The sequence below is a fragment of the Capra hircus genome, chromosome 25 (genome assembly GCF_001704415.2).
Source record: "Capra hircus breed San Clemente chromosome 25, ASM170441v1, whole genome shotgun sequence".
Lineage (NCBI taxonomy): Eukaryota > Metazoa > Chordata > Mammalia > Artiodactyla > Bovidae > Capra > Capra hircus.
In genome coordinates this window covers 231,447-252,911 of record NC_030832.1, presented here as the reverse complement: position 1 = coordinate 252,911, position 21,465 = coordinate 231,447, and the positions used below count along the sequence as shown (strand labels likewise).

The 21,465-nt window shown below is 66.3% G+C and overlaps 4 protein-coding genes across 9 annotated transcripts in view; 2 read left to right on the top strand and 2 right to left on the bottom strand.

Moving 5' to 3' along the window:
- The window catches only part of AXIN1 (axin 1), a 37,921-nt gene extending 33,145 nt beyond the window's left edge, over positions 1 to 4,776 (top strand). For 2 of the 4 annotated variants that reach the window (XM_018040323.1, XM_018040322.1), the window contains exons 8-11: positions 153 to 398; positions 1,743 to 1,850; positions 3,304 to 3,471; positions 4,071 to 4,776. In XM_018040323.1, coding sequence (XP_017895812.1) covers positions 153 to 398; positions 1,743 to 1,850; positions 3,304 to 3,471; positions 4,071 to 4,197 — 649 coding nt within the window. In that variant the 3' untranslated portion in view covers positions 4,198 to 4,776. The remainder of the gene's footprint in view (positions 1 to 152; positions 399 to 1,742; positions 1,851 to 3,303; positions 3,472 to 4,070) is intronic. The other 2 variants (XM_018040325.1, XM_018040324.1) reach the window with 1 other exon arrangement.
- Positions 5,101 to 8,199, bottom strand: PDIA2 (protein disulfide isomerase family A member 2). 2 transcript variants are annotated; one of them, XM_018040541.1, is made up of 12 exons: positions 8,065 to 8,199; positions 7,911 to 8,034; positions 7,143 to 7,349; positions 6,930 to 7,063; positions 6,719 to 6,856; positions 6,529 to 6,645; positions 6,326 to 6,451; positions 6,060 to 6,257; positions 5,857 to 5,977; positions 5,599 to 5,780; positions 5,375 to 5,485; positions 5,101 to 5,253 (listed from the first exon to the last, which is right to left on the bottom strand). In XM_018040541.1, the coding sequence occupies exons 1-12, from the start codon at positions 8,164 to 8,166 to the stop codon at positions 5,182 to 5,184; spliced, it is 1,632 nt and encodes a 543-aa protein (XP_017896030.1). In that variant the 5' UTR covers positions 8,167 to 8,199; the 3' UTR covers positions 5,101 to 5,181. The 2 variants fall into 2 exon arrangements, with proteins under 2 accessions (XP_017896030.1, XP_017896029.1); XM_018040540.1 differs by having other exon boundaries at positions 7,911 to 8,199.
- ARHGDIG (Rho GDP dissociation inhibitor gamma) lies at positions 8,308 to 13,774 on the bottom strand. 2 transcript variants are annotated; one of them, XM_018040545.1, is made up of 6 exons: positions 13,618 to 13,774; positions 9,388 to 9,567; positions 9,234 to 9,317; positions 8,927 to 9,003; positions 8,783 to 8,846; positions 8,308 to 8,708 (listed from the first exon to the last, which is right to left on the bottom strand). In XM_018040545.1, exons 1-6 carry the CDS (start codon positions 13,673 to 13,675, stop codon positions 8,509 to 8,511), a joined length of 663 nt encoding a protein of 220 aa, XP_017896034.1. In that variant the 5' UTR covers positions 13,676 to 13,774; the 3' UTR covers positions 8,308 to 8,508. The 2 variants fall into 2 exon arrangements, with proteins under 2 accessions (XP_017896034.1, XP_017896033.1); XM_018040544.1 differs by lacking the exon at positions 13,618 to 13,774 and adding an exon at positions 10,629 to 10,930 and having other exon boundaries at positions 8,327 to 8,708.
- RGS11 (regulator of G-protein signaling 11) lies at positions 12,974 to 20,611 on the top strand. Its single transcript, XM_018040543.1, has 17 exons — positions 12,974 to 13,083; positions 13,466 to 13,562; positions 13,636 to 13,686; positions 13,791 to 13,897; positions 14,482 to 14,533; positions 14,651 to 14,709; positions 14,869 to 14,945; positions 15,062 to 15,143; positions 16,198 to 16,266; positions 17,073 to 17,102; positions 17,177 to 17,238; positions 17,346 to 17,459; positions 17,534 to 17,649; positions 17,741 to 17,828; positions 17,905 to 18,043; positions 19,842 to 19,924; positions 19,998 to 20,611. The coding sequence occupies exons 1-17, from the start codon at positions 13,021 to 13,023 to the stop codon at positions 20,104 to 20,106; spliced, it is 1,398 nt and encodes a 465-aa protein (XP_017896032.1). The 5' UTR covers positions 12,974 to 13,020; the 3' UTR covers positions 20,107 to 20,611.

Here is a 21,465-nt window from a genome sequence, read left to right as displayed (position 1 = left end):
GGAAACATTAAGAAAATGTCCACATAGGGTATGGTTTACATTTCAGAAAGCGATGAGCACGGTGCAGAGCAGGTCTCCAGAAAGGCTGTGCATCAGGGGTCGGGGTTGTGCAGGGCCTGGGCGCGGCTCACCTGCTTCTCTTGCCCCCGAAGGTCGTCCGGGGCTAAGAAGCAGCAGGCCCACGAGAGCTCCAGGCCCCTGTCCATTGAGCGCCCCGGGGCCGTGCACCCCTGGGTCAGCGCCCAGCTCCGGAGTTCGGTGCAGCCGTCGCATCTCTTCATTCAAGACCCCACGATGCCGCCCAACCCCGCCCCCAACCCCCTGACGCAGCTGGAGGAGGCACGCCGGCGCCTGGAGGAGGAGGAGAAGAGGGCCAGCAAGGCGCCCTCGAAGCAGAGGTGCGTGGTCCTCGCAGCATCCGTCCGGGGCGGGAGCCCTTCTGCGCCTTGGCTGGCCTGCGGCTGCGCTCAGGGTGCCGGTGAGGCCCACCGCGTCTGCGAATGGGCCTGGTGTTCCCAGCCACGCGGGGGAGCCCTGGTGTCTCACTCTCGGTGCTGAGAGCCCAGCCCCACGGCCCTCCTCGCGGCACCCTGTGTGGCTGTCAGGGCCGGTGCGGCCCTTCGTGGGGCAGGTCATCCCTCCACACTGGACCCTGGCCGTGGGGCCTTTGCGGTCACTTTCCCAGGTGTGCCAGCCACTCGGGACTCCAAGGTGGTCCGGGCTCTGAGGGCCTGGAGACAGGAGTGTGGTTGCCAGATGGCGGCACCGTCCTGGGTGTTACTAGTCCCCGTGTCCAGTCTTCAGTCAGCTGGGCTCCTGGGGCTGGGCCTCGCTGCAGAGTCCATGCTGCTCTGGGGAAGCCAGCGCCCGGGTGCAGACCTGCCCCAGCCTGCCGCCCCGCGGGAGACCCTTGCATGTCCCTGGTCACTGAAGGTGACCCTGTTTACAGCAGCCGTGTCACACACTGAGGTCTTGCTGGTCTGCGTGGCCCGGGGAGAGGGCAGTGCCCGAGGCCTGGCGGGCCAGCCCGTGAGCTGGAGGGTGGAGGGCAGCAGCGGGGCCGCCCAGGAGGGTACTGCGACGAGCAGGCCCTCCCTGCCACGCCTGCCCCTGCAGGGCTCCCTGCCTGTGGTCTTGTGTCCTTGGTCTGCTCTTTGTGCCAGCACCCACGGGCCCTGCCCAGTGGCAGGCCCTGTCTGGCTGTGGCACAGCTGAGCCACAGGGCCGGCTCGGGCGCTCCACACTGGCCGGTCCAGCACATGTGCGCCTTTTGTAGACAGCAGAGACCCCAGAGCAGAGGTCCGCTGGGCCCTCGTCTTGGGGTGACCCCACCCAGGGCAGTCAAAATAGACGTCGTGTCAGGGCCGCGGAGCATCGCAGCCGAGGTGGATGGCCCTGGGACGGGAGCAGTGGGCAGTGAGCCCTCTTGAGCTGGCAGTGACTGAGCTGCAGGGCCAGGTCGGGGCCTGCTCCCCTCTGGAGGCTAAGCCTCCTCTGAGTGCATGGCGCAGCAGGCGCCTGCGGGTTTCAGGAGCCTGAGGTCTGCCTGGTAAAGACCTGGTGGGCGGAAGCGCCGGTGTCCCGCCTGCTCTGACGGAGCCCTGCCCTCCAGCTCCACAACCTCGAGGGCCTGCTGTCCTGCTGTCCTGCCAGCCACACGCAGCGGGCGCCTCCTCTTTGCTGCGGAGCGTGGCTGAGCTAAGCGCTGCTGGAGGCCCGGCTCACTGCGCGTTGTTCCCTAGGTATGTGCAGGAGGTCATCCAGCGGGGGCGCTGCTGTGTCAGGCCAGCGTGCACGCCCGTGCTGAGCGCCGTGCCGGCGGTGTCCGACCTGGAGCTCTCCGAGACAGAGTACGTGCGCCCCCCTGGGTCCTCCCAGTGCCGGCCGGCCCGCGACGGGAGCTTGGGCGCCGCGCCTGAGGAGCTGGGGCTACTAGTGTGTCTGTGAGAGGAGCCCTGGCTGTCCACGTGGGGACAGCGAGCGACGGGCCCGAGAGGGGTCTGTGCGTCCCGCAGAAGGCCTCACGCCCCGCACGAGGCCTCGGCCCTCGCTGCAGTGACCTGCCTGGTGTGATGGGCTCGGGGCTGTGGCCCTGACTCCCTTGAGCACTGCTCACCAAAGCGCGGGCCCTGGGCGCCGTGTGCACAGCGAGCCGGCTCTGGTCTCACATGCAGTGTGGGAGCGCGTGGTCCATGCCCATGCACACTGGCCAGGCTGGGCGTCCAGGGCCTGAGGGCCGTATGTGGACAGCGCGGGCCACCTTGTCCCTGAGCAGAAAGAGGGGCCCCCACTCAGCCCCTGCCAGCCGACCCCCCAGTCCTTCGTCGTGCGCGGCCGAGGGCCCTGCTCTGAGCCTCCCTGTTGCTGCTCTTTATGGGGGGTGCTCTTGTGTAGAGAATGGACCCCCTGGGAATCCCAGACAGCTCCTGGGTTGGGCCAGGCCTGAGGTCACAGGACCGAAGGAAGGCAAGCAGGTGTCAGGAGCCTGGCTCAAGCTGGGGGCGGCCACTCAGCTGAGGTGACCGCCTGCTATGTGACCAGGAGCACCAGTGTGGGGCGTCCCCACGGAGAGGAGAGCCTGCTATGACTCGGGGCCTTCCTGACGCAACACTGGCCGCCCATCTGGCCAGAGCCAAGGGCTGCGCCTGGGCCCACTGGGCAGCCGGGGTGGTCATTGGACAGGACTCAGGAGGGCACAGGCGCCACTCGTCAAGAGGAAACCCCTTGCTGCCCTGCAGGAGGCGCCTCGGGCCTCAGTCCTTTCTGGAGAAGGGGCTGGCTGCCGCCTCTGGTCTTGTGAGCAGCTCTCTGCTGTGAGGCGAGTCCATTTCCGGGTCCAGCAGTTCTGCTGTCCAATCCCCGGCCTTGGGGTGTTTCTGAAGGTGGCTTCACAGGGACACGGGTTGAGCCACCCAGCCTGCTATCGCAGAGCCAGGGGCCAGCCATCTTGAGCCACCCAGCAGAGGCGCCTCCCGTGGGGTCCTCCTGAGAAGCCTGCTCGCCCGTTTCACGTGGACTGCGTGGTGGTTCCGCCCCCACAGTGAGACCAGGGCCTCGAAGTGGGTGGCGGCAGCGGCAGACGGCTGGCTGTGTCTGCATCTCGGTCTGGGCTGGCACAGAGTGGAAATGTGCAGGGCGAGCCCCCAGGGGTGGGCGTGGCTGGGTCAGGGTGGGCAGCGGAGCCTGTGGACGCACAGCGTTTCCAAGTGAGGTGCAGCCCACCCTGCAGGCTCTGCCCTGTCATCTTCTGGGGCAACTGGTAGGGCCCCAGCCCCAGCGGTCACAATGCTTCTCGGCCCTCAGGACGAAATCACAGAGGAAGGCGGGCGGTGGGAGTGCCCAGCCATGCGACAGCATCGTCGTGGCCTACTACTTCTGCGGAGAGCCCATCCCCTACCGGACCCTGGTGCGGGGCCGCGCAGTCACCCTGGGCCAGTTCAAGGAGCTGCTGACCAAGAAGGGCAACTACCGGTGAGAGGCTGGGGGGCCTCGCAGCACAGGGCCGTGTGCTCCCCTCCCGTTGAGTCCCACCCCCGTCTGCCTGGCCGTGGGCTGCTGGCGTGCACCCTACAACAGGTGAGGCGAGTGTGGCCTCGGTTCAGGGACCAGGTCCTGCAGGCCAACCAGGGCACCCACGCTGGTGCAGCCCGAGCCGGCCTTGTGTTGGCTTCCTGACCAGGTGTTTTTATGGGACTGCGGAAGCCAGGCCCCCACTGCAGTTCTGCCCTGGAGACCGCTAGGGGCGCTGCAGAACACGCTGGGGCCAGTGGGGTCTGGTCTGGGCCAGTCCACGGAGAGCCTGCCTGCATGCTTTCCTCCGTCCACTGAGTGGCTGGGAAACCCCACTGGGGGCTGCAGGGCCGAGTGTGCGCAGTCGCCAGTGGAGGGAACGGGAACCCTGAGCCCACCCACCTCTCCCTGCAGAGGCTGGGGCAGGGACCTGCAAGCGTCTGGCGCCAGCGCTCAGGCACCAGGGCCTCAGCCACCAGCTCGCGGGCCTGCGGGAGGTGCTGGGGGCGGCCACCCGGCTGCCTGGCCCCAGCGCCCTCAGTGCCTCCTCCCGACCACAGGTTCTACTTCAAGAAAGTGAGCGACGAGTTCGAGTGCGGCGTGGTGTTCGAGGAGGTGCGTGAGGACGCGGCTGTGCTGCCCGTCTTCGAGGAGAAGGTCATCGGCAAAGTGGAGAAGGTGGACTGACCGGCGGCCTGGCCGCTGCGCCCCCGGGCTCCACAAAGGCCCGTGCCGCGCTGCCCACTCGCGCGCGTGCAGTGGGCGCAGCTGCTGGCGGGGCAGTGTGCCTGTCCAGGCAGCCCACCCGGCTTGTGTGTGTCTAGGAGGGCGGGAGTCCGCCGGGGCCCCTGCTCCCTGAGATGCGCGCTAGCCCGCACCTGTGGGGAGCCCGCCATGGGGCCACCTGGAGCCCCTGCCCAGCGACCCCGTGCTGCTAAGCAGACGCCCCTGGCGTTTGCCCGCTGTGGCCTGCCCCAGAGCCAGGGTGCAGGGGCTCTGGGGCCTCTGTCCATTTTCCGTGTCACCGAGTGCCTTCAACCAGCTTGTCCCTGGCCTGCCACTGTGTGGGCCCGGCGCCGAGCACCGAGGCCCGAGCCGGCTCAGCGGGTCCGGGCCGCCCTCCCCAGGGCCCCTGTAAATATGTACATTTCTCAGGCCCGCACCAGCGGGGGGCTGCCCTGAGCCCGTTTTTCATGCGCTGACTTGTACAATTATCTTTTCAAAGGTACTTGGGTAATAATGAAATAAAACCATTTTTGAACCTTCCCTGGCCGTGGACTGCACTGTCCGACATGGTTGCCAGGCTCCCGGCGTATGTGCCCTGCCTCTCAAGCAGCATTCAAGGTCGGGCCCAGCCTCGTGGGGCGTGGGGTGGGGGCACGGAGCCACACTGGCAGCTTGGGGGAGAGGGCAGGGCCAACACAGCAGCAGTGCTATGGGCCTCCTTCCTGCCCTGGTGAGGCTGCAGACCCAGGCTGGACCTAGGCGCCCATCAGGAGGGCTGGGCCCCACCCAGGATGAGGAGACCCCGGGGGCTGAAATGGGGCCCACACCAAGACAAGAGCTGCCCTTCTTAGGAACCACACACAGTCCAGGACCAGAGCTCTTTATTCACACGGCTGCTCTCACGGCCCCGGACATGGCTCCTGGGTGGGTGCTGACGGCGGGCAGCTATAGCTCGTCCCTGGGCTCCGTGGTGTTTCCTGGCTTCTCGTCCCTGGGTTCTGTGGTGTTTTCTGGCTTCTGGCAAGGGTCACAGAGACCCAGCTGGATGCCATACCCTCCGCTCAGCGCCCCCATGCTCGCCCACAGCTACCCTCCAGAGGACTGGCCTGAGGCCTGGAGCCTGGGGACAGACACCCACCGGGAAGGTGGCTCCAGGCACCTCCGCAGGCTCCTCTGCGGGCAGCTCGCCCCCGCTGTCCAGAAATTTGGAGAAGGTCTCCAGGTCCCTGGCGCCTTTGTAGTCAATCACCTGAGGAGGGACATGGTCTGGGGACCCCGCCTCCTGGACCCAAGGCTGACCCTCTGAGGCCATGCCCACCTCCAGCCGAGGGTGGAAGCGCCCAGACCGAGCCCAGGCCGCACCTTCCGACCGGGCCCTGCTGGGAAGTACTTGAGGGTGGGGAAACCGTGCACAGGGAAGGCCTCCAGCTCGTTGGCTGTGGCGTCCAGCTCGGCGATGACAATGTCCTCGTGGTCCCTGTACTTCTCGGCCAGCTCCTCCCAGGCCGGGGCCATCTCCTTGCAGTGGGCGCACCACGGGGCGTCTAGGACGGGACGCGTCAGCACAGGCAGCAGGGCCCCCGCCACCTGCTGCCCGCCACCCGCCACAGCCACACTCACAGAACTTGATAAACACGTTCTTGGTCTCATCAAAAGCCACTTGCTCAAAATTCTTGCCCACGAGGGTCTTGACTGGCCGTTGGTCCCAGTCTGGGGGGACCTCCTGGCTCAAGCGATAGGGCTAGGGGAACAGGGCCAGGGGTTTCACCGGGGGTCTCTCCTGGTGGCTGCTGCTCCCACCCCATGGGCAGGCCACCACTGACCTTGATCCCTCCACCCAGGACCGTGCGGCAGAAGTCTGTGATGGTGGCAGCGGTGACCGCTGCCCCATGCTCTGGTGCGTACTTCTTGGTGGTCTCGACGTTGATGAAGCGCAGGGTGGGGGCCTCCTGGGCCTTGAGGCCAAAGTACTGGAGCACGTGGTCATTGTCGGCGCCCACATCCACCACCACGAACAGCACCTGCCAGCAGGGAGTCCACGTGGGCTCCCCGCAGCCCCACCACCCCGGCCCCTAGGCCCAGCCAGTACCTGCCCCCGGAAATGGGGAGCCGCCTCCCGGAAGCCTGGCAGCAGCTCCCGGTGGGCATCCAGCGTCTGGTTGACGAACAGCAGCAGGTGGTTAAGGATCCTGGCCGCAAAGATCTTAGAGGACGTCTGCAGGGGCAGGTGGAGCTCGTGGAGGCCCCCACGGCCACCACCCACTGCCCGCACCTGCCCGGCAGCCCGCTCACCTCGCTGCTGTACTCTGTGACCAGGTGCATGCTGTGCGTGAGCAGGAAGCGAGACAGGTCCCCCTGGTCCAGGCCCAGCTCCTTGTCCACTGGGAAGTCCGCCCGCCCTTCGTCATACTGGACAATGCCGGATGGGTCAGTGAGAACCAGCGCCCCCACCCTGGCTCCTCCCTGAGCCCACCTGACCCACCTTCTTAAAGAGGACCACCGTGTCCTTGGTGAGGCCGAACTTCTGAAAGAGCTGCGGCCGGTCAGTGAGGCCAAAGGTCATATCCAGAGCGTCCTGGGCCAGGCCCAGGAAGGTAGCCACGTCCCTGTCCTGCAGGTCCTGAGGGGCGCGGGCCTGTGAGGCCGCCGGGCCCACACCCTGCTCCCAGGCCCGGCCCCAGCCCTCAGCGCACCTGGAAGAAGCCGACGACCACCACATCCTGGGCGTCCATGAGTGCGCGAGCGTCCTCCTCGTCCTCCAGCCGCCTGGCGCTGGGCCCCACCCGCCGCCGCAGCCACTCAGCGATGCCCTTGGCCTCCCGGGGGCCTGCGGAGACCCCTCAGCTGAGGCCCAGCCTCTGCCGCCCGCCGCCCCCTCGCCCGCCCTCTTCTTGCCCGCCCCGCACCAGTGTACTCCTCCGGGTGTGTGCGGTTCCCGTCTCGGAAGAACTTGAGCGTGGGGTACTCTGTCACCGCAAACTCCTCAGCCAGCTCTGGCTCCGCGGGCCCATCCACCTTGGCCAGTGTGACTCTGGCTGACTCTGCTGCCAGCAGGGCGGCCGCCTTCCTGTACTCAGGGGCCAGGGCCCTGCAGTGCCCACACCACGGGGCATCTGGAGGACAGACCCATGAGCGCGCAGGCCTTCACCACCCCCGCCACAGCCCCTGCTCCGGCCCGGCCAGAGCCGGCCGACCTCGGGGCCAGCTCCACTCTTTGAGATCCAGCAGGGAGCAACACGTCCAGTCCACACCCCCCTCACCAGGGGCCTACCTGAGCCTCGGCCACAAAGAGCCCGAGCACCGGAGGCCAGACTCCTTGAGGGCCCCCGCGTCCCCAGAGTGGGTTTGGGACGGATCTTCTGCAGCCACCCCTGAGGCCAGCTCCCGCCGTCTGCCTGTGGAGGCCTACCGGCTGGGAGTGGCGCCTGCCTGTGAATGGGCTGTACAACCCCAGATGGACGCGTGCAAACCTGAGTGCTGGCTGGCCCTTCACGGAAGAGCCTGGGGGACACCTGACTGGCTCTCCCCTGCACCTGTGCCTCCCCACCGTGAGTCTGGACCCCAGGCCCAGCTCTGCCCCAGGGCTCCGACGGAGCCCCAGGAGCACAGCGAAGGTGGAGCAGAGCACCCGGGCGGCCCCTGCGGGTCCCCAGCCATGCTGGCCCGGCACTCACAGAATTCCACCAGCAGGGCTGGGTGCTCCTGCAAGGCCTGGCCCAGGGTCTGCTGGCTCAGCACCAAGACCCTATCCTCCTCCAGGGGCTCCTCCTCGGAGGGCTTCTCCTCAGGGGGCTTCTCCTCTGGGGGCTTCTCCTCAGGGGGCTTCTCCTCTGGGGGCTCCTCCAAGGGACCCCCAGGCCCCAGCCCCTGTTCGCACAGGCCTGAGGCCCCGAGTAGCAGCACCAGCACTGGCAGGAGCTGGCCATCCATGATGGTGTGGGGGCCCCTGGGGCAGGGGCAGATAAGGGGGCGGGGGGCCAAGCAGCGGCCGCCACGTGGCACCCGGGCCTGCTCGCAGGAGAGACAAGGCCAGGAGCAACCCCCCCGCCGCCGCCCAGGGAGGGGAGGCAGACAGGCGACACCAAGGGCACCGAGACAGAGCGACGTTTAATAGGACTGTTCAGGGCACAGTGCCAGGCCTGGGGGGGGCATCCCGGTACAGGACAGGGGGTGGGGTTCTGGTCACTGAGGGGCTGGGGAACGCTCAGGGGTCCCTTGCAGCAGCTGACAGAAGCGGGGGGGCCAGTGGGAAGAGGCCCCGGGGTGGGGTGCTCAGCGCTCCCAGTCCTGGCAGACGTGGAGGCCCCACTCCCAGGACATGTGGGCGGTCCTGTCGTCATCAGTGAAGAAGGACGTGACCACGTAGGCACCCCGCACCAGCGCGCCTCGGGGCACCTCCTCCACCGGAGTCACGAACTCATACTCCTGGGCGCTCGGGCCGTAACTGCCCACCATGTAGACGGCTTTGTCCACTGCAGGGAAACGAGGGCACTGGGGGCTGCCCTCTGCCCTCCACAAAGCTCCCCCCCCTGCACCCCGCCCTCACCTCGCAGGCCGTGGCGGTAGGTGTGATGCAGACACTTCAGTCCACTGACGATCTCCTTGTTGACCTGAGGGACAGAAAGTGTTAACGGGAACTTCTGGGGCTGGGCCTGGGGCTGGCTGGTGTCCCTCAGGACAGCTCCCTCACCTTGAAGGTAATCTTCACTTTGTAATCAACACCCTCCTTCAGGACAAACACCTGGTTTTTCAGCGCAGCCAACTCCCCTGTTAGGGAAAGTGCAACTAAGCATGAACTCCTGTGAGGATGAGACCCTGAGCCCGGAGCCCCCACGGGGCCTGTGTCTGTGGGCTCTGCAGTCTGAGGACTTGGAATTGGGTCCTAAGAAGTCCATGGCGATGAGCCCAGGTCTCTACCCCAAAGATCAGTTGCAGGGGAGGTTACCTGTGAGGTCTCTGCCTGGGGCTTGGTGTCACGCCAGGCATCTGGGAGTTACCTGTGAGGTCCATGACGATGGGCCCCGGGGCCTGCTCAGATATCAGTGTCAGCCTGGTCACCTGAACGTTGGGCAGGCTTGGATCTGAAGAGAAACCCGGAGTCTACAGGTGCCCCTACCCCGCCCTCCCCCCAGGCCCAGGGAGCAGGCATACCCATGGCGGGCGGCACAGGCCCCAGCAGGGCCAGCTTGTACTTGACCAGGCTCTCGTCATCTGGATCCAGTTGCTGGATCTCCAAGAGGCTCTTCTTCCCCGGGGCCCGGTACTCGGGCACGGCCTCATCCAGCGCCTCTTCCGGTGGCAGCTGCCCCCCCTCTTTGTCGGTCAGGAGGACTGGGGTTTGGGGAGGCCGTGTGAGCAGCTGCTGCCAGCTGACCCTGGCCTTTGCTAGAGTCTGCCATATGGCCAGCTGGGCCTCCCACCGCCCAAAGGAGGGGACTGAAGAGGCAGCCGGTGAGGGCTCTGGGAGCAGGGTGGGCAGGAAGATGCAGACCAGCACCCACACCCAGCCTCTTCAGGAGGGGCCTGGCTAGTGCAGGAGGCTCCCAGAGAGGAGGCAAGGGACCCCTGGAGGCACCAGCCGCCTTCGCCTGGCCCGACCCTTCGTGCAGAGCCCCTCCCTGACTCTGAGGGCAAAGGTGAGGAGGGGGAAGGGCCCAGATGGGGAGCAACCCCAGGGCCCGGGGTCCACACTGCAGAGCGGTGACCACTGAGATTTCTGGAGCAGAGGCTGCTCCCCGACGCCCTGCAGGGCCCCTGGCCCCGTTCCCACAGCGCTCTGGGACAGCTCTGGGCCCCCATCACACTACCCGGAACTAGCTTCCCTGAATGCCTCCCCACGGCGCGGGGGCTTCCTCCACACCATGCCCCATACGGTATTTGGTTCTTGCCAAACCCCTCTGCTTATGTTCTGAGGCCACCGCCCCAGGTGCCTCCAGACCCCATCAGCTGAGCCCCGTCCCCAGGCCATAATGGGGGTCACTCCCAGTCCTCCGCACAGTCCTGGGAGCTGGCTCCCATGGTGCCCTGGGGCCAGGTCTCTGAGTCCCTGCCCACTGCGCCCAGGTCTCCGCGGGCTCCTCACCCTCCCCAAGGGGCGCGAGCCCCACCCAAGGGAGAGCGGACCTCGGGGGCAGGCTCCCGCGGGGAGAGGGGCCCCCTGCGGCCCTGGCTTCACAAGCAGACCCGCCCCCTCTTCACCCCTTGCCCCATGACTGTCTAGCCTGGGAGAAGCCCCCACCCTCGCCAGAGCGCGGCGGGGGGACCGCGCCGCAAGGTTCCCACCAGCGCCCCCAAAGTTTCCGCGGGGGAGAAGCGGGTCCGCCCTGGGCTGAGCGCCCCCGCCCAGAGCCCCCCGCCCACGTGGCCGCCCTGGCCCCAGCCGGGCCGCTCACCTCGGGCGCACAGCGCCAGCCGGAGCAGTTCCAGCAGCTGCGCCCCCAGCTCGCACGCGTCCAGGCCCAGCATGGTGGCCCGCGGCCCGGCTCCGCCGCCGAGCCGCCGAGGAGCCGCCGCCCGCCCCGCCGCCGCCCGGCTCGGCGCTCAGCCCCGGCGCGACTGCGGTGAGCTCATCCCGGCCGGGAGCGCCCCCCGCGCCCAGCGCCGCGCCCGCGCCGCGCGCCCCCAGCCGCTCCGCGGACCCCGCGCAGCCCCGCAGAGACGCGCGTGTCGCCCGCTCGGCGCCGGCACCTGGTCGTCCCCGCCGCGGGCGCACCCGGACCCCGCGCGGCCGCCGCGGACCCAAACGCACACGGCCGCGGTCACGGCCCCAGCCTTCCGCCCCGCCTGCACCCCGCTCTGGCCATCAGGGAGGCCCCACCCGCGCGGCGCCGCCGGGAGTCTGGGGAGTCTCCGGGGAAGCCCTCTGGGCGGGGCGGTTGGGGCCCGGGGCGCCGAGGGGAGCAGGTGCGTCCCCCAGACAAGTCCCCAGGCTCTTGTTACCTGTCGGCGGCGCAGGCCGCACCTGGGAGGCCCCTCCTCCTACACCCTCTGGAGCTTCAGTCTGGGCAGAGGGGACCCCTGGAGTGTGCCCAGCCTTGGGGGGCGGGGAAGCTGCGCACCCCAGAGGTTCACCAGCGTCAGCTCAGACGGGCCAGCGTCCACACACAGGGCCGGGGTCCCCCACACAGTGAGGCACTCCGCCTCGATGGGACTGTATATTGACCGGGCTGTGCCAGGGCAGCTTGGGTGGAGGGGCCTTTGTATGCTCTGTGCTCCCAAAGCCCCTGTTCTTAGTGGGGAGAGAAAAGGGACTGATTCAAAACAGGATGGGGAGGTAGAGAGCTGAGAGGGGACACAAGGGCTCTCTGGTATTGATGCCTAAACCCTTGCGGCAGGCAGATTGGGGTCAGCGGGGCGGGGGCTGGGTGAGCTGGGCGGCAGGCTGGGGCCCTGTAGGTCAGCTTGGGGGGGAGGGCAGAACACCAGCTGGAGTCCCCCTGCTTCCTTACACCCTGGTTTCTGAGGACACCCGAGGCTCAGATCTGCCCTTGCCCAAAGGAGCCTCTATCTTTGGAGGAGGCCAACAGGCTGCGGTGCTGGGGGCACGTGGGCTGGGTGTCCCCCCTGGAGCCCACCTGCCCACAATCTCTCCGAGGCAGGATCTCCTCAGCCCCTCGAGCATCACATCCCACCCACCTCCTCCACTGCAGGGGCCTAGGAGGCCACTCTCCCCAGACAGGGGACAGCTTTGGCCTCTGGTGGCTTTCAACCTCTCTGGAAGAGGACAGCTAGGTAGGCCTGCGGTCAGCCTGACCCGACCTGTGTGGATGGGGCTGGGTGGGTGGGTTTCACTGGGATCTAGGGGAGAGTGATGCCTGGAGGGGTAGGAGCCCCCTCCAGGTCCCTCCCCAGCTCATCCTGGACCTGGTTTCGCTGGAAGTGGAAATGGATTCAGATCTCCATGACTGAGGCTTCTGGCCAAAGGCCAATGCCAACATCCTGCCCCACCCCCCAGCACCTAAAAAACAGAAATAGACCTGTCTGCACACTTTAGAAAGGCCCCAGCAAAGGCGTGTGGGACGCCAAGACGCTGGAGGAGGGAGAGAAATGGCCAGGCTGGGCCCTCAGCCCAGAGAACGCCACGAACCTCCGGGAGCAGGTGCTGAGATCCCTCTGCCAGTAAAGCCCCACCCCACAGTCTCCCACAGCCTCAGGTCACCTGGGTGGGGTCTCTGCTGTCCAAAGCCCCCTCAGGCCTCTGTGCAGCTGATGGGACGGGTGCTGCTGGCAGTCTTCCCCAAGCCTCAAGGACCCCCACCTGCACCCCTACATAGCAGTGTCCCCCCAACCCGGGAGCACCGCGGGGTTTAGGCACAGGTTCACAACTGCAGGGACACTCGCTGCCGGCTGTTCGATCCCTCACCCAGACCCCAGAGCCCCCGCACGGCTGACGTCCGGGCACCCAGCAGGTATGGAAGAGGGGTCACAGCAGTCCCCCACCTAGGCCGCCTTCCCCCTCCCAGAGTCCTCTCCTGGGTCTGCGCCCCAGCCTTTCCCCGAGTTCTCGCCCATCTCTGAACCTCCTCCCAGCTGAGCCCGGTTCTCTCATCCCCCATGTAGTCCGGGTGGGGCCAAGCCCCCCTCGAAGCGCCACGCAAGTCCCCACGGACATCGGTTTCTCGTGTCGTGAGGGGAGCCTGTCGTGAGGCGGATGCTCTGAGGCCCGCGCGCCCCCCAGCCCCAGACCTCGAGGCCGCTGCGGGCGAACACGCGGGCGGGGCGGGGAGGCGGCCGGAGCGGGGCGGGGCGCGCGGACACCCTCGCCGCGCCCGGCCTGCCTTTGCTATGGCCGCCGGCTCCGCGCCCCTTGGCGGGCACCCCCGCGTGCAGAGGCCGCATCTGAGCAAGGTGGGTACCGGGGTCCCGGCTGCCCCCCGATTTCCTGGCACGCGAGGCCGGGAGGGGCCGGAGAGCAGGGAGTGCGGGTGAGCGCGAGTGTGGCCGCTACGCGAGCGCGCGAGTGTGGCCGCGGGTCAGGGGCGATGGCCCTGTGCGAGTGGGGTGAGGCGACGGAGACCCTGGGGCTGGGGTCGCCCCTCGCCCGCGCCCCCCCCACCCCCGCGGCCCCGCGCCTCCGCGCCTCCGCGCTCCGCCGCGGCCTGAAATCGCACCATCAGTGCGCGTTAATCTCCCGGCACACTGATCCGGCGCGTCCCGGCCGGTTCCTGGGAATCGGGGTCTGGGGGTGGGGCAGGCCGGCCGCCGTAGCCCCTCAACCTCCTCGGCGCAGATGGAGCGGATGGTCGTGACCATGCAGGACCCCGACCAGGGCGTGAGGATGCGGAGCCAGCGCCTGCTCGTCACCGTCATCCCGCACGCGGCGAACGGTGAGGCCGCTGCGGGCGGGGGCGGGGGCGGGTGCCCGCCGGGGCCTCGGCTCACCCCGCGTCTGCCGCGCAGGCAGCGACATCGTGGAGTGGCTGATCCAGAAGTACTCCATCGCGGAGGACGGTAAGGGGCCGCCGGCGTTCTTCCTGCGCCCCACGCGGCCCTGGGGCCGGGGCCAAGCCCGGGGGCTCCTCCCGCCCCTGAGAATTCACCGCCTGGCTTCGCAGAGGCCCTGCATCTGGGCAGCCTCCTCGTGCAGCATGGCTACCTCTACCCGCTGCGCGACCCCCGCCGCCTCGAGCTCCGGCCGGATGAGACGCCCTATAGATTCCAGGTCAGCCTGGACTGCGAGCACGTGCGGCGCCCCCGTGGCTGCACACACCCCCCCCCCGCCCACGTCGGGGACTCCAGGGAGGGGCGGGGCTGTGGTTGGAGCAGGAGTATGGGCCTGGTGGTCCGCTGGCCACTCCCCGAAAGGCCTGGGCTGGAAGTGTCCCCGTGACAGAAAGGCCAGGTCAAGAGGAGGAACATTAAGCAGGGCCCCCTAAGGGGCAGTCCCTGCAGAGGACCCCGCCAGCTTACCTGGGTCCTGAGCAGCCCGGCCCCACCCTCAGGGCCATGAAGAAAGCAGCTCTGCATCTCAGTGCGTGTCCCCAGGCGTGATGGGGCCCCCCTCCTGGCCACACCAGGGACCCCGGCAGGGCCTGCCCTCAGTCCCAGACCCCAGAACTGCAACTGCGTCAGGGTCCTGGGCAGGAGTCAGGGAACGGCAGGTGGTCCGCTGAGCCTGGAGGTAGTCGACAGATGCCCCCCAGCCGGCCCAGTCTCTTTCCAAGGGAGCTGAGAGGGTGGGGACAATCTCTTGGGGTGGGGAAGGCCCAGAAAGTCCCAGAAACCTTTGTTCCTGCCCCTTGCCAGACGCCCTATTTCTGGACGAGCACCCTGTGGCCAGCCGCCGAGCTGGACTATGGTGAGCGAGGAGGGGTGGGCCAGCCCGGGTGAAGCCTCGGTCTGGTGGCCTCGGGGGGTATGAGGCTGCAGGGGAGGGGAGCCGACGCTCCACTGCAATCCGTGCCTGCCCTTCCAGCCATCTACCTGGCCAAGAAGAACATCCGAAAGCAGGGCGCCCTGGTGGACCACGAGAAGGTGGGCATCCTTCCCTTCACAGGCTGAACCCAGCCTGGAGATGCCAGTCCCCACTTGAGGCCCTGGAGCACGTGGGGTGACTCAAGGGGAGGTGGGTGTCTGCGCCCCAGAGCTGGGCGCAGGAGGGAGGGTCCCACTGGAGACCTTGACCCTGCCCAGGAGCAGTACCACCAGCTGCGCAGGAGGATCAGCCACGCATGGGACCTGGTGATGATGCAAGCCCGGGAGCAGCTGCGGTGAGGCCTTCCGGCTCACCCCCGCCCCTCCCGCACGGGACCATCCAGGCCTTGGCCTGAGGGTGGGGCTGCTGGCGTGGACGTGGTGTCCCTCCATCTTCGTCCACCCCCACCAGGGCAGCTAAGCAGCGCAGGAAGGGGGACAGGCTTGTCATCGCATGCCAGGAGCAGACGTATTGGCTGGTGAACAGGCCCCCGGTGAGCCCCTGGGGGGAGGTTCTTGCACAGCCATGGGGTCCTGCCCAGTGTACTGCCTCACGTGCTCACTGAGCAGGACCTCCTTTCTGACCCCTGGGAAGGACATGCTTTTAGGGGTTCTGTTGGGTGATAGGAAGCTCTCTTTCCGTGACGTCACAACCCAGAGGTCACAAGGCCAGGCCTGAGCTGCCCCTGCCCAAAGACCAGGGCCCACCTGCTTCTCTCTGGGTCTAAGGAATCTGATGGAGGACAACACCACCCTGGGGGGGTGAGGGGGGCACCAGAGTCCCTTGGGGGGAGGGGCGAGTGGGTGCACCTTAGGCCCTTGGGGGTAGGGGTGGGGTCACCTGAAGGCTCTGGGGGGCAAGTGGGAGCTAGGCTTCACTGCAGTGTGAGGGGCTGAGGTTGCAGGCCAGAGGCTCCTGAGGCGCTGGCCTGGGGCCTGCAAGGTGGGTTGACGCCCCGCTGGAGAGCCCGGCGGCCATCTGCTACGCGGGCAGTGCCAGCCGACCACAGTAGGTGCGCTGGGGGACGTCCCTGCGGGAGCAGGCACCAGGGGCGTGATGACTCCATCAGGTGTGGCTGGCGTCTCCGGGAAGATGACCCCTAACCCTCCACCTGGGGGTCCTGGACTCAGGGCAGGGAGGTGGCACGGGCAGGTGTGGCTGAGGCCGAGCAGCGGGCTGAGGGCCACGAGGGCTCCTGGGCTGCGAGCAGGGAGGGCAGCCGCCACCTCCCACGGGGTGGGTGCGCATGGTGGCAGGGCGGCAGGACCCCACGGGCTCAGCAGGGCCACCCGGGGTTCCGGTCTGAGCAGCCCAGAGCCTGGGGTGAGCTTGGCCCAGGCGAGGAAGGACGAGAGGCCTCGGGCAGATCGTGAGCTACACTGGAGGGGAGACGGGGTGGGCTGGGCGGGCAGACAGGAGACTGGGCCCAGGCTCCTCTGAGCACGTTTTCTCAGTGGGGGTGACACGGTCGGAGCTTCAGTGTCGGGGGTCAGGAGGGTCTCCGTTGTCCACCCGAGCTGTGCCCCCACTTCCTCTTGTCTCTGCAGCCGGGGGCCCCCAGTGTGCTGGAGCAGGGGCCAGGACGGGGCCCCTGCATGGCCGGGCGAGCGCCGATGGTGAGGGCCCTGCGGGCTTGCCCCCGCCCCCCACCCCGCCCCGAGTGCTCCCACCTCCCCCGCCCGCTCACCGCAGGGGGCCTGCTGTGGACTGCCCACCCACCTGTCAGTCAGCCAGTACCGGCGTCCCGGCACTCGGTCACTTCGGCTGCTCTGCTCCTTGCCTTGCTGCCCCCACCCCAGCCACCTGCTAGCTTTTTCTCTCTTGCCTTCCACCTGCTGCCCTGGGTGCAAGTGAGTGCAGCGGTCCCCATAGTTGGGGGGCTTCCCCTAGCCAGGGCAGCATCAGAGTCTGCAGGGCCTTGGGGGGGTGGGCAGGGATAGGGGCCCAAGGGGTCCAGGCAGAAAGAACCACACTCTCCAGAGCATGACTGGCCCAGGACACACGTCTGAACTTGGTCGCTGTTGAGTCCTCAGTCAGATCCTATAACACCCACAACAGGGCAGGTTCTTCTGGTCTTCCCGACTTAAGAATCATGCTTTGTGGTCCCGGTTTTATCACTTCCATCAAAGTCAGCTGAGAGGGAAGGTCGGCATCCCAGGTGTCCTGGGGGTGCCATGCCTCCCCCCTCCCTGTGGTATGTTTAAGCAGGAAGTAGTGATGGTTGAGGAACCTCAGGCAGCTCTGAGCATCCAAGGGCTTGGTCAACACCCTGGAACCTCCAGACTTGGGGCCCCAGGGAGCTTCCTGAAAAGTCAGACCCTGCAATAGAGGCAGGGGATCTGAGGGGCCGGGCAGGGCAGGGGTGGGACATCAGGCCCCAGAGGGGCCTGCATTCTAACGGCAGCCCACCTGCCCCTTGCAGACCGAGACCGTGGATTTCTACAGGCGGGAGGTAGGTGGGGGGAGGAGAGGGCGGGGGGCTGGCGGCTCCCAGGCCTGGCCCCCCTCACAGGCCTCCTGTTCTAGGTCGAGTGCTTACGCAGGGCGCTGGGCCGAGCCCGGGTGAAGTCCTCCACCTGCCTCGAGGCGTGAGTGGGATGGGGATGGCGGCTGGCACCCCAAGCCCAGACACTTCCCCCTGCGCCCTGGTCCCCACAGTCCCCCTGCAGCAGCCCTGGCACCACCCCACCCCCAGGTACCTGAAGTTTAGCAGCCAGCATGGGCCGCATGACCCCATCATGTCGGGGTGCCTGCCCAGCAACCCCTGGATCACAGATGATGATGCCTACTGGGCCATGAATGCACCCAGGTGAGCAGGTGGGCCAGGGGTGCAGGCAGGCCCACCCCATTCCTCACGCTTTTGACCCGCCCGCCCTCCACCAGCGCAGCTGCGCCCACCAGGCTGCGCGTGGAGCAATGGGCCTTCAGCTTCCGGGAGCTCCTGGAAGACCCCGTGGGACGGGCCCACTTCATGGACTTTCTTGGGAAAGAGTTCAGTGGTGAGAAGCCCCCACCGTGCTGCCCGCTCGAGCCCTGACCTCAGGTGCCCAGCAGCCCGTGGTGGGCCTGACTTGGTGCCTGGACCCCCAGCCGAGAACCTCAGCTTCTGGGAGGCCTGTGAGGAGCTGCGCCATGGAGGCCAGGCCCGGGTCCCCGCGCTAGTGGACGCGGTGTACCAGTGAGTGCCTCGGGCTGGGGTGGTGGCTGGGGAGCCCTGCGGGCCTGATCCGCCAGGCTCCCTGCACCCCATGCAGGCAGTTCCTGGCCCCCGGCGCCGCCCGCTGGGTCAACATCGACAGCCGGACGATGGAGCAGACGCTGGCGGGCCTGACCCAGCCCCACCGCCACGTGCTGGACGACGCCCAGCGGCACATCTACCTGCTAATGAAGAAGGTGGGCGTCCCCACCCCCCGGGAGCTGCGGTCAGACTGCAGCCCAGGCCTGTCCAGACTCACCGCCCCTCCTGCCCACCACCCTCCTTGACTTGAAAGCCATTTCCAGATTCCCTATCTGTAGGAAGTTCCCTTAAAGGACATGCCCACCTCCAATTCCTTTCAATGTGGCCACAGAGGCCAGCATCACTTCCCAAACACCAATGGTATTCTTTATTTACTTTTTGTGTATTTTTTTAAAATTTTATTTATTTATTTGGCTGCTCTGGGTCTTAGTTGTAGCATGTGGGACCTAGCTCCCTGATCAGGGATCGAACCTGGGCCCCCTGCACTGGGAGCTCAGAGTCTTAGCCACTGGACCACCAGGGAAGTCCCCTTTTTTTGTATTTTTAAAATATTTTCTATTTTTATTTACTTATTTGACTGCACCGGGTCTTAGCTACAGCAAGCAGCGTCTCCAGTTGTGGCACGTGGGATCTTAAATTTATTTGTATTTTTCACTGTGCTGGGTCTTTATTGCTGCTGCACAGGTGGTGGCTGCGTGTTCTCCACTCAGGAGGGACGCAGGGCCAGCCGTCTCTTCTCATGGCAAAGCCCCACCTTGACAGCTCCACCCAGGCCTCACACACCACTGCCTCCTCTCTGTGCGTTGCTGGCCCAGCGGTACCGATCGTAGAGGAGAGACAGGGTGGAGAGATAGACTTGGTTCCTCCTCTACCACTTTTCAGAATAGGCAGTTGGAGCCGTGGTATCTGCTGAGGGCAGTTGGTGATGTCGGGATGTTTTTATTGCCATTGTCCGTTCACATTTTCACCGTATGGGATGGGTTTTGGCCCCCTCATCTCACGGGAGGTGCAGAAACCCCCTCTCGGCTGGCTGCTCGAGTCCTGTGATGTGTCTGAAACCTGTGGTGCTTCCTTCCTTACTATGAGGCCATCCTGCCCCAAAGCCAGCAGTTCTCCGAGGCCTCGGCCTTCCCCCTGTAGTGGCGTTTGGAAGCCTTGACCTGCAAACCAGACTGGTCTGTAGCATCAGGGGTAGTCATGGTTACCAGGCCTTACAGTGGACAGAATCAGGGTGTGTTTTAAATAACACACCAGGAGTTCGTACTGAAGCTTCTAATTTGGAATCATGATTATAACCTCTTTCTCCTCACTCACCTTCTGAAAATCTGGGTTCTCAGTGGTACTGTTATAATCACTCAACTTTTCCTCTAGATTCAATTCACTCAGTAGCTGAACCGAGGATCATGGCACTACCACTCAAAGTCACTGAAAGCCGTTGACTGTTTTCTCCTTGGTCCTTTGGCTGTCGCCCCTCGGATGCTTGGTTGCATGTCGTGAGGGTGATGTCACCCGCTGACGCCCAGCTCCACCTGTCCCCACCTCACTTTCAGTGTCTGTTAGATCACCTGTTTATTTCATAATCACGCGAAACATCCGCACTGCTTCAGAATCTAACCTGCAAAGTACCTTCCACTGAATCTTGTTTATATCCCTGTTCCTCCACCTGAAGTTAACAATATAAATGTGTATTTATTTTTCTTTTTAAAACATAAGCAGCTGGGTTCATAGGCTCCTGTCCCTTGTTACTGAATCCTGTCATCCTGGCCCACGCCTTCACCCTCTCTGAGGGTCCTAGAGAACCAGGGACACGGGTCCCTGTCGCCGGAGGTTCCTGCCCCGATGGGGGCCGGTCTCCCTGAGTCTGAGCTGGTCTGGGGGGGCCCTGTCTGAGGCCCGGCCGTGCTGGTTGAGCAGGAGGAGGAAGGGCTCAGGGCGAGATGCTGTCTCTCACAGGACTCCTACCCGCGCTTCTTGAAGTCAGACTTGTACAGAGACCTGCTGGCGGAGGCTGTGGTGCCCCTGGAGACCAAGCGGCGGTGAGCCAGGCGGTGCCCGGGGAGACGGGCGGGGGGTCAGTGGCCAAGCTCTCAGGCCCCTTCTCGCTCGCAGGGTGTTCCCGTTCACGCGGAAGCCCCGGCACTCCAGCCCCAGCCCTGCTCTCCGTCCTGCCTCAGCCTCTGGGGAGCCCGTGGGTGGGGATGGTGATGGGGAGACCTAGGGGGCCCTGGGGGAGGGGGCACCATCTGGCCCTCATCAGCTGCTCTCACCTGGGGCCCTGGCAGCTGCTGAGACCCGGCGCGCAGGCGATCCCGCAGGCCCTGAGCATCCTGCCTTGTAGCAGCTCCTGTCCCCTTGTCACACCCTCCCCGGGGGGCTGATTCCCAGGGCAGGGGTGCCCTGCGCTGAGACGGGATGGCAGGTCCTGGTGTCCTGTGCTGGCGCCCACCTGGCCAGAGACTCGGGCGCAGTCAGGTGGTCGCCAGCAGGGGGCACCAGCCTGCAGGGGACCTGCCCTCCTGCTGGGCCGTGGCCTCCCTGCCTCCACAGAGACAGCTCCAGCATCCCTGCTCCTCTGATAGCCGGGCCTGGTTCATGGCCAGGGCGGCAGAGCTTTTGGGGAAAGATACCCGGGCTCCTTGGAGGGGCAGTGCCACCACCCTCAGGGCGGCCCACACCCTCCTGCCTCCCGCACAGAAATAAAGGCCTCCGGGCCCTCCCGCTGAGCCCTCGCTGCTGTGGTCCCCGTGGTGGTGCGTGTGCCTGTGGCGTGGAGGCTGTGATCGCTGGCGAGGAAGTGAGCAGGGTCCCGTGTGCGGAGTCCACAGGCCTTGGGCAGAGCTCAGGCTGCAGACTTGGGGTTTGGGCTTCAGGGGGAGACCCGGCGAGAATCTTGTGCTCTGGCGGCACACGGAAGCCAGAGTTCTCCGGGGGGCCGGGTGGTGCTGAACCAGGTCTCCAGGGCCAGCTGTGCCTGAAGGCACCCCTGTGGGGAGCACAATACCGGCCACAGCCCCTGGGAGTGCAGTGGCCACCGGCACAGCGGCTTCACTCACAGGCCCGGGTGCACGGAGGAGGCTGTCTCTTGGGCCTGAGCCCTGGCTGCCGGCACACTGTCCTGAGGCCTGCAGGCTGCTCGCTGCCGGGAGCAGGCTCCTCTCTCTGCGGTGTGGGCCCTGATCTGGGCCTCGGGGGCTCTGTGGCTTCTCACAGGGACAAGGGATGCATTCCTTCAACTCTGGCCTCGTTACCACGTCTGAGGCTTTTGCAAGAAGCAGAGCTGGTTTTGGAAGCAGCCTCGTCATGTAAACGCTTTCAGTAAATTCCTGTAGGATTCCCCACACGGCCCCATTGCTTTGTGCCCAGACCTGCATCTCACTGAAGCTCCTGCCTGGGTTGCTCCTGCTGGGTGGCTGGGGGACCCCCCGCCTGTCCGAGAGGGGGAAGTGCACTCACAGGCCAGGCCCCTGCCCTGTTCTGGGTGAGCAGGGCGGGGTTGCAAACCCGAGACACATCTGGAGGCTATGCTGGACGCCCCCCACACCTGGTCAGCCAGTTTGGGTGCTGGACGCCCACCCTC

Excerpts from the sequence above, each read along its gene's own strand:
- PDIA2 (XM_018040540.1), bottom strand. The coding sequence starts at position 8,166 with ATGGATGGCCAGCTCCTGCCAGTGCTGGTGCTGCTACTCGGGGCCTCA. Across the intron at positions 6,646-6,718 it reads CGGTGGTCCTCTTTAAGAAG|TATGACGAAGGGCGGGCGGA; the intron begins GTGGGTCAGGTG and ends GGCATTGTCCAG. Across the intron at positions 5,486-5,598 it reads CAGCAGGGCCCGGTCGGAAG|GTGATTGACTACAAAGGCGC; the intron begins GTGCGGCCTGGG and ends GTCCCTCCTCAG.
- ARHGDIG (XM_018040544.1), bottom strand. The coding sequence starts at position 10,701 with ATGCTGGGCCTGGACGCGTGCGAGCTGGGGGCGCAGCTGCTGGAACTG. Across the intron at positions 9,568-10,628 it reads GCTGGCGCTGTGCGCCCGAG|TCCTCCTGACCGACAAAGAG; the intron begins GTGAGCGGCCCG and ends CCCAAACCCCAG. Across the intron at positions 8,709-8,782 it reads CTACCGCCACGGCCTGCGAG|TGGACAAAGCCGTCTACATG; the intron begins GTGAGGGCGGGG and ends GTTTCCCTGCAG.
- RGS11 (XM_018040543.1), top strand. The coding sequence starts at position 13,021 with ATGGCCGCCGGCTCCGCGCCCCTTGGCGGGCACCCCCGCGTGCAGAGG. Across the intron at positions 13,084-13,465 it reads AGAGGCCGCATCTGAGCAAG|ATGGAGCGGATGGTCGTGAC; the intron begins GTGGGTACCGGG and ends TCCTCGGCGCAG. Across the intron at positions 17,829-17,904 it reads CTAGTGGACGCGGTGTACCA|GCAGTTCCTGGCCCCCGGCG; the intron begins GTGAGTGCCTCG and ends CACCCCATGCAG.